We start from the raw sequence: 16793 nt of genomic DNA, 5'->3' as shown, positions 1-16793 counted from the left end.
AAATGAGGATTTTGCATGCATACAGGCTTTTACCACAAACACACTTGATTACTTTCTGCACATTCATGTTTTTAATGCTCCTACATGTGTGCGATGTGTTGAACCAGCACAATCTGTAACACCTTTAATGAATCGCAATCGAGACAACAGAAACATATGCAAACTAACACTTAATTCTGTGCACAATGCTGTGGATCGCATTGGTTTGTCTGGAATGACTCAAACGCAAGAAAATGCACAATGAAATACTTATTTTCATGTAGGAGATATTTTATAGTAATATATTTCCTAAAAAAACCAAAACAAATGGCTTTAAAAACAAAAAATGCCACTAGACACCAAAACACATAAATTAAATTAATTGCAATTAGCTCCATAAGTAATGCAACAGCTATACAATTATAAAAGGAAATTGCTGAATGGACGATACGTCTAATATTTTTATTTCTGACCGTGCAAAAAGTTGACACACACATGTAGGACCGATCCTGCAGCCGTGTGTGGAACTGTGAGTTTGCACGTCCTTCTGACACGTGCTAAATAAAATGCTAAATAGTGCTCGCAAAACAGTGATGAGTGTTGATAAATCACAATAAAAATAATTGCATTTTCCCCTCCCAGTATTGTTGGGAGCGTTTTGATGATCAGCATACATTTTGCATATTAATGAAGACAGAGAAGCAAAGTTCGATTGCGCGCCTTATTCTGCTCACTTATCAGACGCAATCGATGTTTTAATTACGATTTAGTATAAGCAACCCTTTAGTAAATCAGGTGCCAAATGTTTAAGCTTCAACCGGACGTGATGTAGTCACATGCAACAAAAGTATCGAAGCATGGCACCTTTTGAATTTATGTATACCAGGTAGTACCGACAGAATTTGGTCTGTTCTTGTAAAAGTACCAATTTTGGTACCGATCCCCAGTTTTATAGTGCTGTTTTTGGCAAAACAATTTTCATTTTAGACTATTGGACTGCTTGTTATGACATTTTATGTTATTCAGACATCCTGCAAATATGTAAATTTTGGGACCGTTCTGATGGTGTCCAATAAATCACAATATGAAAAATACAAAAATAATTGTAGCAATTCTAATCTACATCTTGCTTGAATTCATATCAGTTGTGAATATGCATTACAACGTATCATTTCTGTTTGTGCTATTTAGGACAAAAAAAGTCAAAAAAGAGATACTACAAGAATACTATACTGTAGTTTCCCTGGTATTTTTGCATTTACATTGTTCCAGATTTATCTTAAATACATGTTTAACGTATTGTGTGCTTTATTTCGCTCATAATACACACTTGTGCCTCAAATTTGTGTTCCACCGTACTGTCGTCCTACCTGTTGAAAGCAAGCCTGCACCAGATTCTCTGGGAACAGGTTCCTGATCAAATCAAAGAAGGCATCCAAGCTGGACACGTCGTCGTTTTTCTCGCCCTCTCCCAGGTTCTCCTTCAGTTTGGGATTGCCAGGGTGGATGACTAACACCAGGATGACTCCCAAGACGGCGGCAATGATAGTGGTGGACATGTAGTAGACCATCGCCCTGGTGCCCAGACGCCCACTGGATTTTGCATCCAAACCTGCTAGACCTGTAGCCAGGGGACAATAGAGTGTATTCCTCGCTGATCATGGCTAAAATGTGAATGTTAGCTAAATTACATATCTTAAAATTACACAATTAAAAATAAAACATTAGAATTACAGTACCTTATGGCATTTCCAAACCATTATAACTATAACGGCGTCAATATATATATATATAAAAAATATTAAAAGAATTAGGACAGTGCCCATTAATTAACATACTGTTTCATTGCACTTTAATGTAAATATAGTGGAATTAGCACATGCCTAAATATAATTTGTGGTTAAAGCAGAAATGACAGACAACATAAGAAATGAGATAAGTCTACAGGTTGTGATGGGTGCAAGGATACTGAAGCACCAATGCATTATGAAATACAAGGAGTGAAAGTCTGCCCTTCGAAGCCTGGATGTGTGTGTCACTTTAAGGAAACACATGTGACCGATACAGCTGATGTGTCGTTTGACTGCGAAGTACCAAACTGTGTTTATCAGCAAGTACTTATTTCCAATCCAATCTAATCCGATCCACTCCCCTTTATTTCTATAGCACTATTAACAACAAAACTGTCTGCAGAGTGCCGCACATAAAAAAGAAACAATAAAAAGTATTATCTGAGGGCACCACAGACTGTGGATGCTTTTAAAAAAGGCTTAAAAATCCTTTAAAAAAAAAGAAAACAAAAAGCCTGTTTTTAGATATATGGATAATAGTTCTAGCTATTAGGCTGTTCTAGTTTTTTTTTAAATTTATTTTGATTATCTTTTTATTTTTATTTTTTTTAATACACTGTAGCACTTTGAGGTTGTTTACTCAATGTAAAGTGATTTTTACAAATACAATCTATTATTATTATTATTACTATTATTATTATTATTATTATTATTATTATTATTTAAAAGGAAACAAGTATAAAAAATAAAAATAATTTAAAAAAAATAGAATAGAATAATAAAAGACATCAATAAAATAGAATAAAACAATAAAAACATATCAATATAATAGAATAAAACAATAAAAGATACATAGGACCAAAATATTTAAAAGCCAGAGAATAAAAGTGGATTTTAAGACGAGACTTAAAACATTTTACAATGGGAGCCATTCTGACATGAGTGGGCAGAACATTCCAAAGTTTAGAGCGAGTTAGATCATAAATTTGGATGAGGCCCGTGATGTACTTTGGTCCATTCAAAGCTTTAAAAAAATGCCGAAAAATGTTAAAATCAATTCTAAAACGAACAGGAAGCCAAGGCAGAGAAGTGAGAATCGGGGTGATGTGCTCCCGCTTTTTTGGTTCCCGTTTTGGTTTCGCTCACCAGCGACAGCTTTAACTAAATGAAGTCGGAGGAGTGGCGAGCCACATTCCATTGTTTTTGTCACTACCAGCGATTTAAATGGAACCAAGAAAAAAAACTGAAATAATAAAATTCAATAAATGGAACGTAAGAAAAAAGAAAACCACAAAGTGTGTGATCATATTAATCTTATAGCGCCAAATAAAGTAAATATTTTTCTTGTTTACTATTACATATTCCTTCCTGTGCATCATTATTTGTTTAAAAATATATATAGTTAAAATGTTTTGTTTTGTTTGTTTTATTTTATTTTATTATTATTTTTGTTCATGGTCTGTGCTTATGGTATGCTTTTAATGTGTAATGTTTTGTGATTTATGTATTCTTTTGTATCATGACCTGCTGAATATTTACTGTATTAACCTGCCTTGGGACAACGGATGAAAATGTGCTATTGTGCTAACTCCGGCATATTTACATTGTTGCTCTATGTTGATGAATATGCATTGTCCTAATTCAAATAAATAAATACAAAAACATTTAAATGTAGGGACTGTTTGAATCCATCAGGCGGCATATGACCATTATGAAACACCAGCACAGTATCAGCGCAGTGTCAATACAGCTAGTGAGTGTGTCACACACTCACTGCGGCTTCATCATCCATCACTATCTACAGGTACAGAGTTTATCCTCCTGAGAACCAGCGTGCTCTGCAGGGGGCAACTGTGTTTTGCTAACAAGGCTACGTTTTTTTCCAAAATGTGTAACTTTGACAAAAATAATGTCCACTGCAGAGGACACTGGTTCTCAGGAGGATATGACAGCTGACACAACAGTCCAACACTTGACAGTATATATCAAGGGTGTCAAATGTAAGGCCCGAGGGCCGGATCAGGCCCGCCAACAGGTTTTATCCCGCCAAGAATAAAAATGAATATGAAATTTGGAATGAAAGAAACAGCTGTTCTAAATGTGTCCACTGGATGTCGCAATAGCAATTCTTTGTATCTTTGTAGATGATGCTACATATGTACAAAATAAACCACATGATGTTAGTACATCAGTTGAGGAAAATGAGCAAACTACATAAACAACATACCGTAAGTTGATTTTGATATAATTTTTTGGTAACACTTTAGTATGGGGAACATATTCTAAGTAACACAGACATCATTTTGAGTTATTTGGACACTAGGGGAACATATTCTAAGTAACAAAGACTTAAGGGTTAGGGTTAGGGTTATTGTAGTTTTGTGTTTTGTTATGTAAGAACAGGCCATATTCATTATGTGGTATCAAAGGGAGAATCATATACAACAACTTCCTTAATTAGTATTAATAAGCAATAATTCTGAGATTATTGAGGGAAGTCTCTTAATTAATGGCTTACTTGTTGTATATTAAGGCCATGCAGAATAAGGCATTAATAAGTACTTAATAATGACTAATTAAAAGCCAATATGTTACCAATTTACATGTTAATAAGCAACAAATTAATGGTGAATATATGTTCTCCATACTAAAGTGTTACCATTTTTTTTTTTATCTTGAGTGAAAATTAACACCAATGAGTTGAACATTATCACATCATTTATTCAGAAAATATAAATACTGACAAATAAATTATTAACCGCAACATGTAAGTGTAAAAAAAAAACCCAACAACATTATGATTTGTACATTTTCAAAATGTGCTTGTTCTATTTTTAATCAAAGAAAACAATCTGAAGCTGTCTTTATTTTTAAGTTATCGTGCCGCGATTTTACCAGTCTGGCCCCCTTGGGAGTAGATTTTTCTCCATGTGGCCCCCCATCTAAAATGAGTTTGACACCCCGGGTTTATATAGTCATCATGGACACATTTTGCACCAAAACCAATGGATGCACGTACATTATTACTAATAATAATGACAAAGAAGCAGGATTTCCCATAAGGCTCCTTTATAAAAATAACACCTGAAAAGGCAACACTTTCCTGCGCACCATGTCTAGATGTACCTAATTACTGTACGTTTCCTGTGAGTTTGCATGCATTGCGTTCGAGTAGTGTAGTAACGGGAATATCAAATAACAATATATAAAAGTACCTGTGATTAAACTGGAGATGATAAGAGGCAGAATCAACATCTTCAACATCCTCATGAGGATATCTCCAGGAAAGGCGATCACCATGACAATGTCCGGGTGAATTGGGGAGGCAACACGAAGCAACATCCCTGCCACCGCTCCCAAGATCACACCTGAAGTCAGGATACAAAGAGAGTAGAAGTGAACGGCTTCAAAAAAACTACAAGAAAAAAACAAATGTGTTTATTGTAAGTTATAATTGAGTTACCATTCAATTAGAACTCAAGTAATTCTCAAATGTTTTATTTCAAAAAGTGTTGCTACAGTATGAAGTCACACCAGAAGTGACAAGGACTGACGTGCACACAATAGAGGCTCAAAGAAATGCGTTGACAGGCGGCAGTTAAACCAGTGACATTTTTGTGTTTTTTGCAGCGCTGAGGGGGATGGACAATGTTTTTGACTGACTGGCGCTTATAATAGGACACAAGGTAACCATAGCTGGGGTGTTATAACAACACATTGTTTTCAGTGTGGACGTGGAATTTAAAAGCAGTTGTTTTTTGAGGGTATAAAATGCAGGGTTTGTATGGGTGCTTAAAAACCTTGAAAATGCTTGGATTTTTACGTTGTGTTTTCAAGTTTTGAAAAATGCTTGAATTTTTGGGTGAAGTGTTTGTGAATGCTTGGAAATGTTCATCATATTTCTCGGCAGTCGGACTTAATAGGCTAATTATAAAATGGGAACAAATAAAATAAGTTTGCTTAAAAATGAAAGCTGCACGCTTGATCTGTTGGCTTTGCACGAGCCCTTACATTAGGTTGTTGTCATGCCAGAGCCGTATATACGGCTCCGTGTCGCCCCCAAGAGGACGGTGGTGCATCGGTCCATCATGCCGGGAGGTTGTCGTTTTAATGAACATTGGATGGAAAATGACGAATACAAACTTTGGATAAAACGTGGACCAAATCCACGCGTAGCCTGCTGCAAAGTATGCAAAAAGGAAATCCAACATGGTTCCATGTATTTTTTGCTCCATTATTTTGGTTGTCTCAGTTAAAGCAAACAAGTTACATTTTGTTGTTTTGGTTAATTGCATTAAAATGGTTACATTATTGTACTTGTTTGTACTGTGAAGGTCATGTAATGTATAATTTGTAACCTTTTTCAAAACTTAGAGCTGAGTTAATATGAATGATTTTGTAGTTTTTACACAACATGGTTGTATGCATTTCTTGCTCTATTATTTTCGTTGTCTACTTAACTTGTCAGGCTACCTCAGTGAAAGCAAAAAAAGTTAACTTTTGTCTTTTTGTTAATTTGTTATCATAGCCACAGTTATAAGGCTAGGTATGCTTAATGACAGGTGACTGAGGTGTTGAGAAACAAACAAAATATTGTCCTTTAATTTATTATCCTTATATTAATGTGGAACAGTTTTGTTAATAAATGAGTGAAATTGACATTTTGAGGGTGCATGTATTTATATATCACATTATGCAGTTTACAAGCACAAATACGGTGTGAATCAATCCATGCTGTTCGATGTCATTGAGTGCGTAAGTAAGAAAAAGAACAAGAAATTTGAAAAACAACACAAATGGAGACACGTTTGCAAGCACCAATGACATTGAATAGTTTACAGAAACACTGCTTCATTTTCTATGCCCCATTCAGTTAATGATAACTGCTGGTTCAATGTTAGACTTAGGTTTTAGCAGATTTTCCGTATTTTTCCTACAGACAGCATTTGGTGACCTCAAACAATAAGGCTATGTATTGATTCACACTGGTTTTTGCCTTTTGAAGGGTACTGGAAAAACTGGAAAATTGATCTTGAAAGTCCTTAAAAAGTGCTTGAATTTGGCCATGGAAAAGGTGTACGAACCCTGAAAATGAAAGCAGGGGTGCATTTAGTTATTTAGTCAAACCTAGTCAGTGGGGCCCTCCACATAAGAAAAACAACATTTTTATTTACACATTAAAACTTGTGGAGCTGGGCAGTACATATCAGTGATTCCAATGCTTTTTCTGTAATTGATACCAAGTTAGGAACATTCATCAACATTCAATAAAATCTTAGCCTTTTTTCAAAGATCATTATTTTGTCAGCGCGGTTGGACAGGATGTGACGAATAGCGCTATTATTGTGAAGGCCAAAAGTCTGTGACTGGTGGGAAAAAGAGAGCTCTTGACGTTTGTGTGAACGAAACAAGACTGTTGACTTCCTGAGTTTCTTTACCTGTCGAGCTTACACTACATCTGAGCAGACACACGGTTACAATAGTTTAGCATTTGGAGCGATTCAACACTCACATATTTGTGATGAAAAAGCATTATTCTCCTTTTTCATCATGCACTGACAGGAGTTGCTGGGTAAATTATATGCATCCGGAAAGTATATACATCGCTTCACATGTTACATTCTTATTCCAAAATTGAATATATTCATTTTTTCCCTCAAAATTTTACAGACAATACCCTAAAATGAAAATATGAATTTTTCTTTTTTTATGTAATTTTTTTTGCTATATTTTTTTTTAAAATACACACGTGCATAAGTATTCACAGCCTTTGCTCAGTACGTTGTTGATGCACATTTGGCAGCAATTACAGCCTTAAGCACACCTATCTTTTGTCAGTTTTTCCCATTCTTCTTTGCCCATTCTTCTTTGCAGCTCCTTTCACGCTCCATCAGATTGAACGGGAACCAGGATGTCTCTGTACATTGCTGCATTCATCTTTGTCTAGTCAGGGAGGTGATCAAGAAGCCGATGGTCACTCTGTTATAGCTATAGCATTTCTCTGTGGACAAAGAAAAACTTTCCGATCTGGTCTGATGAGATAAAGATTGAAATCTTTGGCGTGAATGCCAGGCGTCATGTTTGGAGGAAACCAGGCATTGCTTATCACCAGACCAAGACCATCCCAACCGTGAAGCATGATGTTGGCAGCATCATGCTGTGGGGATGTTTTTCAGCGGCAGGAACTGAGAGACAAGTTAGGATAGAGGGAAAGATGATTGCAGCAATGCACAGAGACATCCTGGAGGAAAACCCATGCTTCCCTTTCAACCCGATAGAGCTTGAGAGGTGCTGCAAAGAGGAATTGGCGAAACTGCCCAAAGATGGGTGTGCCAAGCTTGTGGCATCATACTCAAAAAGAATTGAGGCTGTAATTGCTGGCAAAGGTGCATCAACAAAGTATTGAGCAAAGGCTGTGAATACATGTGATTTTTTTTTTTTTTTTTTTAATACATTAGCAAAATTACAAAAACATTTCCACATTGTCTTTAACGGGTATTGTGTGTGGAATTTTGAGGACAAAAATGAATTCATTCAATTTTGGAATAAGGCTGTAACATAACAAAATGTGGAAAAAGTCAAGCGCTGTGAATCATTTCGGGATGTACTGTATATTCTGTCACTGACAAAAAGGTTGACACATTGGGTGGTTTTAATAAAAACTGTTTGCGTTCTTCTCACATTCTCCTGTTTTTCACTTGTATTGGGTAACTTTGCTTCATCTTTATAAAAAAGCTTCATATTTTGCCAACAGGTTTGTTTTGGTCTGTCTTCAGGAATCAAGTCTGCACTTGTGCAATTAGCATGGAATAGTGACAGTGGAGATGTTAAAAACCTGTCATGGTTGACTAAAGGGGACCTGTGATGAATTTTGTCTTTTCTTTGTTACAATCTGGGAACGCCTCCAGAATCGATTTACACCCAAGCATATCCGGCATGTTTAGTATTATCTATACCAAAAGGAAGTGGTTTAAAAGTCATCATAGGTCCCCTTTAAATATTTTAATGTATTTTGAAAAGCACAAATTAAACCAAAAAAAAACAAAAAAACCTATTATTTAATTAATAAATCTTTTAGGAGATGCTTTGGGGCCCCAGGAAATTGTCGATTTGCCTAATGGTAAGTCCAACTTTGGGTGAAAAGCAAGAAAACAGACATATTGGTGCCTAATATTATAAACTGCAAATTATTTACCACTCGCCATGATTTTAAATTGTTATCTAGAAATGTCCCTAGTTTTAAGATCGAGTTACCTATTTTTAGTCATTCACTAATCTTAATTTTAGCATGAATAATTATATTTTTCGATTCTAGTTTAAAAATATGACAACATTGAATAAAATATTTTCTGGACCATAGGGCACACCCGATTTTAAGGCGCACTGCCGATGAATGGTCTATTTTTGATCTGTTTTCATATATTAAGTGCACCGGATTATAAGGCGCACTAAAGGAGTCATATTATTATTTTTTTTTCTAAATTGAGAACACTTCCTTGTGGTCTACATAACATGTAATGGTGGTTCTTTGGTCAAAATGCTGCATAGATTATGTTTTACAGATCATCTTCAAGCCGCTTTCTGACAGTCGCTTCAGGATGCGCCGTTTTGTGGGCGGTCTTATTTACGTGGCTCACCTTCGGCAGCATCTTCTCCCCGACATCTTTGTTGTAGCGGTGTAGCGTTCAAGGATGGGAGTGGAAGAAGTGTCAAAAGATGGAAACTCTAATAACTAAAGTTTTCACGCTTTCATGGCGAGTGTACTGACAGATATACCGTATTTTCCGCACCATAAGCCGCCCCGTGTTGTAAGCCGCACCTTCAATGAATGGCATATTTCAAAACTTTGTTTACCTATTAGCTGCCCCGTGTTATTAGCCGCACCTACGCTACGCTAAAGGGAATGCCAAAAAAACAGTCAGATAGGTCAGTCAAACTTTAATAATATATTACAAACCAGCGTTCTAACAACTCTGTTCACTCCCAAAATGTAACGTGCAAATGTGCAATCACAAAAATAGTAACACTCAAAATAGTGCAGAGCAATAGCAACATCAATAACTCAACGTTGCTCATACGTTAGTGTCACACAACACACAATATAAACATTTAAAGCTCACTTTCTGAAGTTATTACTCATCCACAAATCCCTCGAATTCTTCTTCTTCGGTGTGCTTCACTTGTTTTTTGACACCATCTGTGATGTGGACGCGCATGCAGTCGTAGATCAACAGGAACGGAGCTGCGTGAAAAAAGTCACCCCGGTCCCTTCGCTCATCTTTTCTTCATCCATCCATCCCTTCGAGTTAGCTTTTATGATGACGCCGGCTGGAAAGTTCTCTTTTGGCAAGGTCTTCCTTTTGAATATCACCGTGGGTGGAAGTTTCTGGCCGTTAGCATGGCAAGCTAACGGATATTCACCGTACGTGTTCCCAATGTATCCACAGTGCGGTTCACAGGAATATCAAAAGTCAGTGGAACCTTGTACGTGTGTCTCTTGGTAGGAGACATGTTGTGGTCTTTACAGAAACACACAAATGAAATGAAACGTAATATCTGCACGCTTCTTCTTCTACGGGGGCGGGTGCTCACCTTGGCGGTTGCTTACCGTAGAAGAAGAAGCGCTTCCTCTTCTACGGGGAAAAAAGATGGCGGCTGTTTACCGTAGTTGTGAGACCTAAACTTTATGAAAATAAATATTAATATTAATCCATATATAAGGCGCACCGGGTTATTAGCCGCACTGTCAGCTTTTGAGAAAAAAAATGTTTTTTAGGTGCGGCTTATGGTGCGGAAAAGACGGTAAGTAAGAACTTTGCACTACTTTATATTAGAAATGGCAACAGCGGAGGATGAATGTCCCATAACAAGAAGATAGAGAAAAAGAAGAATCATATCGACTACGCAGTCGGCGTGGACACGCGTAATTTTTCAGGATTTATGCAGATCCCAAATACAGATCAGCAGGTACCAGAAGGTAAGAAAAGTTGCTTTTGCATAATATTGCGAAACAAAAATATGTCTTACCTTATACACACACCATAATAATACTCCTACGTTGAAGCACAGTACACTTCTTCAAGCAGTGCTGCTTCATAGCTTACCAAAGTCGTATTAAAACATTTTGATAGATTTTTGAGCGTCATGTATAATGTTCCATATTTTCAATGGAACATTTAAAATGTTGGTGTTGTTTACTTGAGACAAATTGCAGTCTACACGTATCTCTTATGTGTGACTGCCATCTACTGGTCACACTTATCATTACACCACATAAAATAGCTTTGAGGTGGGTAAGCTGAACCAAACTTATTCCTTACATTAGGCGCACTGTCGAGTTTTGAGAAAAATAAAGGATTTTAAGTGCGCCTTATAATCTGGAAAATACGGTAATATGTTTTGGTTTCCCCCCATATAGAAAATCTTGTTCAAATAATCTAAAACATCTCAAGGATGCTTAATTTAAGAATTGCAAGTTGAATAATGCTTGTTTTCAGAAAAAAATACTTATTTCTAGCTAAAAATCCTGCTAATTTCTAGATATACAAACCTAATTTCGGATGTCTTATCAAGTAAACGTCCATGCAACTAGTTAATTTAACTCTTTCCCACCTCTATTATGACTGCTCTTTGTTGCAGTGTACATTATGTCATAATCATCATTTTACCTGTTTTACCTGTTTTCTGACCGACAAAGAGTGATATTTGTAAGTCCCCCACCCTGTTGGCTCAGATGGTTTGGCTTCTGTCTGCCCATCTCCGCCAGCTTCCTCCTCGCACTTCCTCCCCTTCAACCTCGGCTGCCAGAGATCACACAACCCAAGAGGTTGTTTATAACGCGCGCTGGAATGAAAAACGCCCCCATTTTTTTGTAAGCATGCCCATCCATCCATCCTCCAGCAGCATCCTGTGGATTCTTGACATGCAAGTGTTTTTTCCCTCTATGGCCCGTTTGCAAGTTCTTCCATTCAGGCTCTTTCGCGGCCGGTGACAGATGATCAATGATGCTGCTGGCTCTCTCGATTCGTGAGAGGCCTTCCAAGTAGGGTGAGATGTACACATGCTCACACATGCCAACTAGTGCACAAATACGCATGTTCAGGGTTCGTACTCCTTTTCCATGGCCAAATACAAGCACTTTTTAAGGACTTTCAAGATCAATTTTCCAGTTTTTCCAGTACCCTTCAAAAAGCGAAAAAAAACAGTGTGAATCAATCTATAGCCTTGTTGTTTGAGGTCACCAAATGCTGTCTGTAGGAAAAATAGGGAAAATCTGCTAAAACCTAAGCCTGGCATTGAACCAGCAGTTATTAACTGAATGTGGCATAGAAAATGAAGCAGTGTTTCTGTAGACTATTCAATGTCATTGGTGCTTGCAAACGTGTCTCCATTTGTGTTGTTTTTCAAATTTCTTGTTCTTTTTCTTACTTACAGCACTCAATGACATCGAACAGCACGGCTTGATTCACACCGTATTTGTGCTTGTAAACTGCATAATGTGATATAAATACACACACCCTCAAAATATCAATTTCACTCATTTATTAACAAAACTGTTACACATTAATATAAGAATAATAAAATAAAGGAAAATATTTTGTTCGTTTCACAACACCTCAGTCACCTGTCATTAAGCATGTCTAGCCTTATAACTGTGGCTATGATAACAAATCGATTTTTAGTTGAGGGAAGTTCTTAACATTATAATTTATCATTGACAAACGCTCGCTTTTTTTCTTTCAGAGCTCGTAATAACTGTCCGTAATTAACATGTAATCTAGCGCTGATCTCACAGTTTAGGTCTAGCATGTACCAACAGGTTAGAACACAAAATTTGTAGGGCTAGTAATCTCTGTGGCTTACCTTTCATATGACTCAAGAGAACCAACTCTCCCATTGCTAAAAGCTGGATTTGCTTTTTGCTGTCATGATCCGTGGTCCGGATCATGTTTTGTTTAGTTATGTTCTGTTAGTTTTGGACTTCTTTAGTTCCCGTCTGCGCTTCACCTGTCTCTGATTAGTGCCCGCCCGCTCACCTGCTTCCCGAGCACTAATCAGAGGCATTATTTAAGCCTGCCATGGCCGGTCAGTCGGCCTGGCGACATTACTCTGTTCTTGCTATGTGCTACTCTGATGTTGCTGTTCATGCCATTGATTCATGCTCTGCCAAGTAAGTTTTGTTTCATGTTTATAGTTTCTGCCCATGTGTTAGTTTTGTTACCTGCGCCAAGTTTTGGTCCTCCGCTGTGGGCACCTTTTGTTTGTAACCTTTTTTGCGTAGAAATTAAATCATGATCCTACCTTCTACCGATGTCTGGTCCAGTCCGTTTGCATTCTGGGAAAACAATTCTCGCAGTAAGCTGCGTAAAAGTCCACGCCATGACATTTGCATACTTTGCAGCAGGCTACGCATGGATTTGGTCCATGTTTTATCCAAAGTTTGTATTTGTAATTTTCCATCCAATGTTCATTAAAATGACAACCTCCCGGCATGATGGACCGATGCACCACTGTCCTCTTGGGGGCGACACAGAATTGTATTTACGGCTCTGGCATGACAACAACCTAATGTAAGGGCACGTGCAAAGCCAACAGATCAAGTGTGTAGCTTTCATTTTTAAGGAAACGTATTATATTTTTTTTCCATTTTATAATCAGCCGATTGAGTCAGACTGCCGAGAAATATGATGAACATTTCTCAGCATTTACACGCACTTCACCCAAAATTCAAGCAGTTTTCAAACATTGAAAACACAACATTAAAATCCAAGCATTGTCAAGGTTTTTAAGCACCCGTACGAACCCTGCATGTTATACCCATGTTTGCATATATGGGGACAGAGGCGCCAGACACTGCGATGCAAATGTGGCTGCAGGTCAAACATTCTTTTCTCCCTGTCGAGAAAAATCCCTCTGTTATGCAGCGAACTTGCTGTATTCACAATCATTCTTATGCACCGCCAGAGATTGTTTGTGTGACTGGATGGGTGCTGCCGAGCGCTTCTAATCACAACAGGTGGCGAGGAGGGGAGGAAGGTCAGGACATTTCACTGTCTGGTATGTCCAAACTGTGCAGATGGCTGCACCTATTATTTACAAGCTTATCAGGGAGGTCTTTAGCCAACAAAAAGAACGGAGAGAAAGATGCACTCCTGGAAAAAAAAAAAAAGGTACTGACCAAGGACGGTGAGAGTGAGCAGAAGGTTCTTGAACAACTTGGAGCACAGTCTGGCACATTTGGACTGAGGCCGAGCCTCGATGGGCTCCAGGTGACTCTCGTGCATCCTCACCTCCACTTGTTTAGGCATATTGTTGGCACTGAGACACACACAGAGAGAGAATCGGTTAGGAAAACCACATCACTTAATACAAGTAGCCTTAACTTGCCCCTAAAAGGTGGCACTCATAAAAAATTAAAACAACTTCTTATAGTGCAACATATTTCAAACGAAAGGGAATATATTTAGAGAGAAAGCAGCTACTGTTAGCCATCCAAGTGTGATGGCGAGCTGTCATTCCGACATTATCGTTTATGGTTGCTATGGCAGCCAGCAGATGGAAGCTGACGACAATCTGCTGCCTGTAACGGTAAAGCCTTTTGAGACGGTTTTAATAGGAGCAGATTTTTTTTTTTTATGTTCTCAAGTGTGGCATTTTGGAAGTCACAGGACATTTTAAAGCATGATCCATGACATAAACAACAATCTTCCTGTCGAGCATGCATCCTATGGCGAGGAACCTCAAGCCCCTGCGAGCAGTGTTCTGTTGCTATAGCAACAATATACAGTGGAACCTCGATTTACAAAGTTAATCGGTTCCTGAACAGGGCTTGTAAGTAGAAAAGTTTGTATATTGAAGCAAATTTCTCCATAAGAAACGATGACAATATGAGTAATGGGTTCCGGCCTCAACAAAAGCAGACATTTAGGTAAAGGTTTGTACACTTTGAACACAATTTAAAGGCCTACTGAAACCCACTACTCCCGACCACGCAGTCTGACAGTTTATACATCAATGGTGAAATCTTAACATTGCAACACATGCCAATACGGCCGGGTTAACTTATAAAGTGCAATTTTAAATTTCCCGGGAAACTTACGGTTGAAAACCTCTAGGCATGATGACGTTTGCGCGTGACGTCAATGGTTGAAGCGGAAGTATTCGGACACCATTGTATCCAATACAAACAGCTCTGTTTTCATCGCAAAATTCCACAGTATTCTGGACATCTGTGTTGGTGAATCTTTTGCAATGTGTTTAATGAACAATGGAGACTGCAAAGAAGAAAGCTGTAGGTGGGATCGGTGTATTAGCGGCTGGCTGCAGCAACACAACCAGGAGGACTTTGAGTTGGATAGCAGACGCGCTATCCGACACTAGCCGCCGACCGCATCGATGATCGGGTGAAGTACTTCGTCGCGCCGTCGATCGCTGGAACGCAGGTGAGCACGGGTGTTGATGAGCAGATGAGGGCTGGCTTAGGTGGATAGCTAATGTTTTTAGCATAGCTCTGACGAGGTCCCATAGCTAAGTTAGCTTCAATGGCGTCGTTAGCAACAGCATTGCTAGGCTTCGACAGGCGGCACAGCATTAACTGTGTGGTTACAGGTCCAGTGTTTGGTTCGGTGTCTCCTGATAGCAGTATTGTTGATCTTCTGTATATCCTTCCAGTCAGGGGCTTATTTATTTTGTTTCCATCTGCATTTAAGCACAATGCTATCACGTTAGCTCCGTAGCTAAAGTGCTTCACCGATGTATTGTCGTGGAGATAAAAGTCACTGTGAATGTCCATTTTGCGTTCTCGACTCTCATTTTCAAGAGGATATAGTATCCGAAGTGGTTTAAAATACAAATCCGTGATCCACAATAGAAAAAGGAGAAAGGTACAAGGGCTCATTGGATTCCACACTAAGTTACGGTCAGAGCGAAAAAAGATAAGTCCGGCACTGCACTCTAGTCCTTCACTCACACGTTCCTCATCCACTAATCTTTCATCCTCGCTCAAATTAATGGGGTAATCGTCGCTTTCTCGGTCCGAATCGCTCTCGCTGCTGGTGTTAACAATGGGGAAATGTGAGGAGCCCTTCAACCTGCGACGTCACGCTACTTCCGGTACAGGCAAGGCTTTTTTTTATCAGCGACCAAAAGTTGCAAACTTTATCATCGATGTTCTTTACTAAATCCTTTCAGCAAAAATATGGCAATATCGCGAAATGATCGAGTATGACACATAGAATGGATCTGCTATCCCCGTTTAAATAAGAAATTTTCATTTTAGTAGGCCTTTAAAACACTATACGGTACTGTGTATCAAACAAACATAACAAAGGAATCAATGTTCTACTTAATAACAAAGCCAAAAAAACCCAAATAGCTACACTTTGTGAATTATATTTATATAGCACTTTTCTCTCATGACTCAAAGCGCTTTATCTAAATTACAGGTATTGTTTAAACCAGTGTGGGTGGCACTGGGAGCAAGTGGGTGAAGTGTCTTGCCCAAGGACACAACAGCTGTGAAGAAGATGGCAGAAGTGGGGATCAAACCTAGAACCCTCATGTTGCTGGCACGGCCGCTCTATCTACCGAGCTGCGCTGCCCCTTGCTAACGTTCCTCCTTATATGCAACCACCTTGCCGACACACACACACACACACACACACACACACAAACACACACACACACACACATACTGGTTATAATTTGGAATGGGGACCAAGTTTTTGATCATCACTTGTGGGGAGCACCCTTTCTGCAGGTTGTGGAGGCATAAAACATTTTTAGGTAAAATGGCCACTGCCCAGTTAGTTCATACACGTCTTTAAATCTCTGGATTGATGAAGTAATGTGCTGATCATTCTTACTGGGGACCCTGGGGAAAAAATAGTTAATATGATTCATGGGGACCAAATGTAAATAAGTTTGCATAATTCACACAAATGTGTACGTGACTACTGAGGACCATTTAAAAAAAAAAAAAAAAAGTTCAAATTAAATATGACATGATCCTCAGAATACAGCACT

General features: G+C 38.4%; 1 protein-coding gene across 4 annotated transcripts in view; it reads right to left on the bottom strand.

Moving 5' to 3' along the window:
- The window catches only part of slc1a2b (solute carrier family 1 member 2b), a 73600-nt gene that overhangs the window by 17443 nt on the left and 39364 nt on the right, over positions 1-16793 (bottom strand). For all 4 annotated transcript variants that reach the window (XM_062035802.1, XM_062035801.1, XM_062035803.1 and 1 more), the window contains exons 2-4: positions 13948-14087; positions 4985-5137; positions 1350-1600 (exon numbers count right to left, since the gene is read on the bottom strand). In XM_062035802.1, coding sequence (XP_061891786.1) covers positions 1350-1600; positions 4985-5137; positions 13948-14077 — 534 coding nt within the window. In that variant the 5' untranslated portion in view covers positions 14078-14087. The remainder of the gene's footprint in view (positions 1-1349; positions 1601-4984; positions 5138-13947; positions 14088-16793) is intronic.

The sequence above is a fragment of the Entelurus aequoreus genome, linkage group LG24, assembly GCF_033978785.1.
Source record: "Entelurus aequoreus isolate RoL-2023_Sb linkage group LG24, RoL_Eaeq_v1.1, whole genome shotgun sequence".
Classification (NCBI taxonomy): Eukaryota; Metazoa; Chordata; class Actinopteri; order Syngnathiformes; family Syngnathidae; genus Entelurus; species Entelurus aequoreus.
This window is presented reverse-complemented; position numbering and strand designations above follow the sequence as displayed.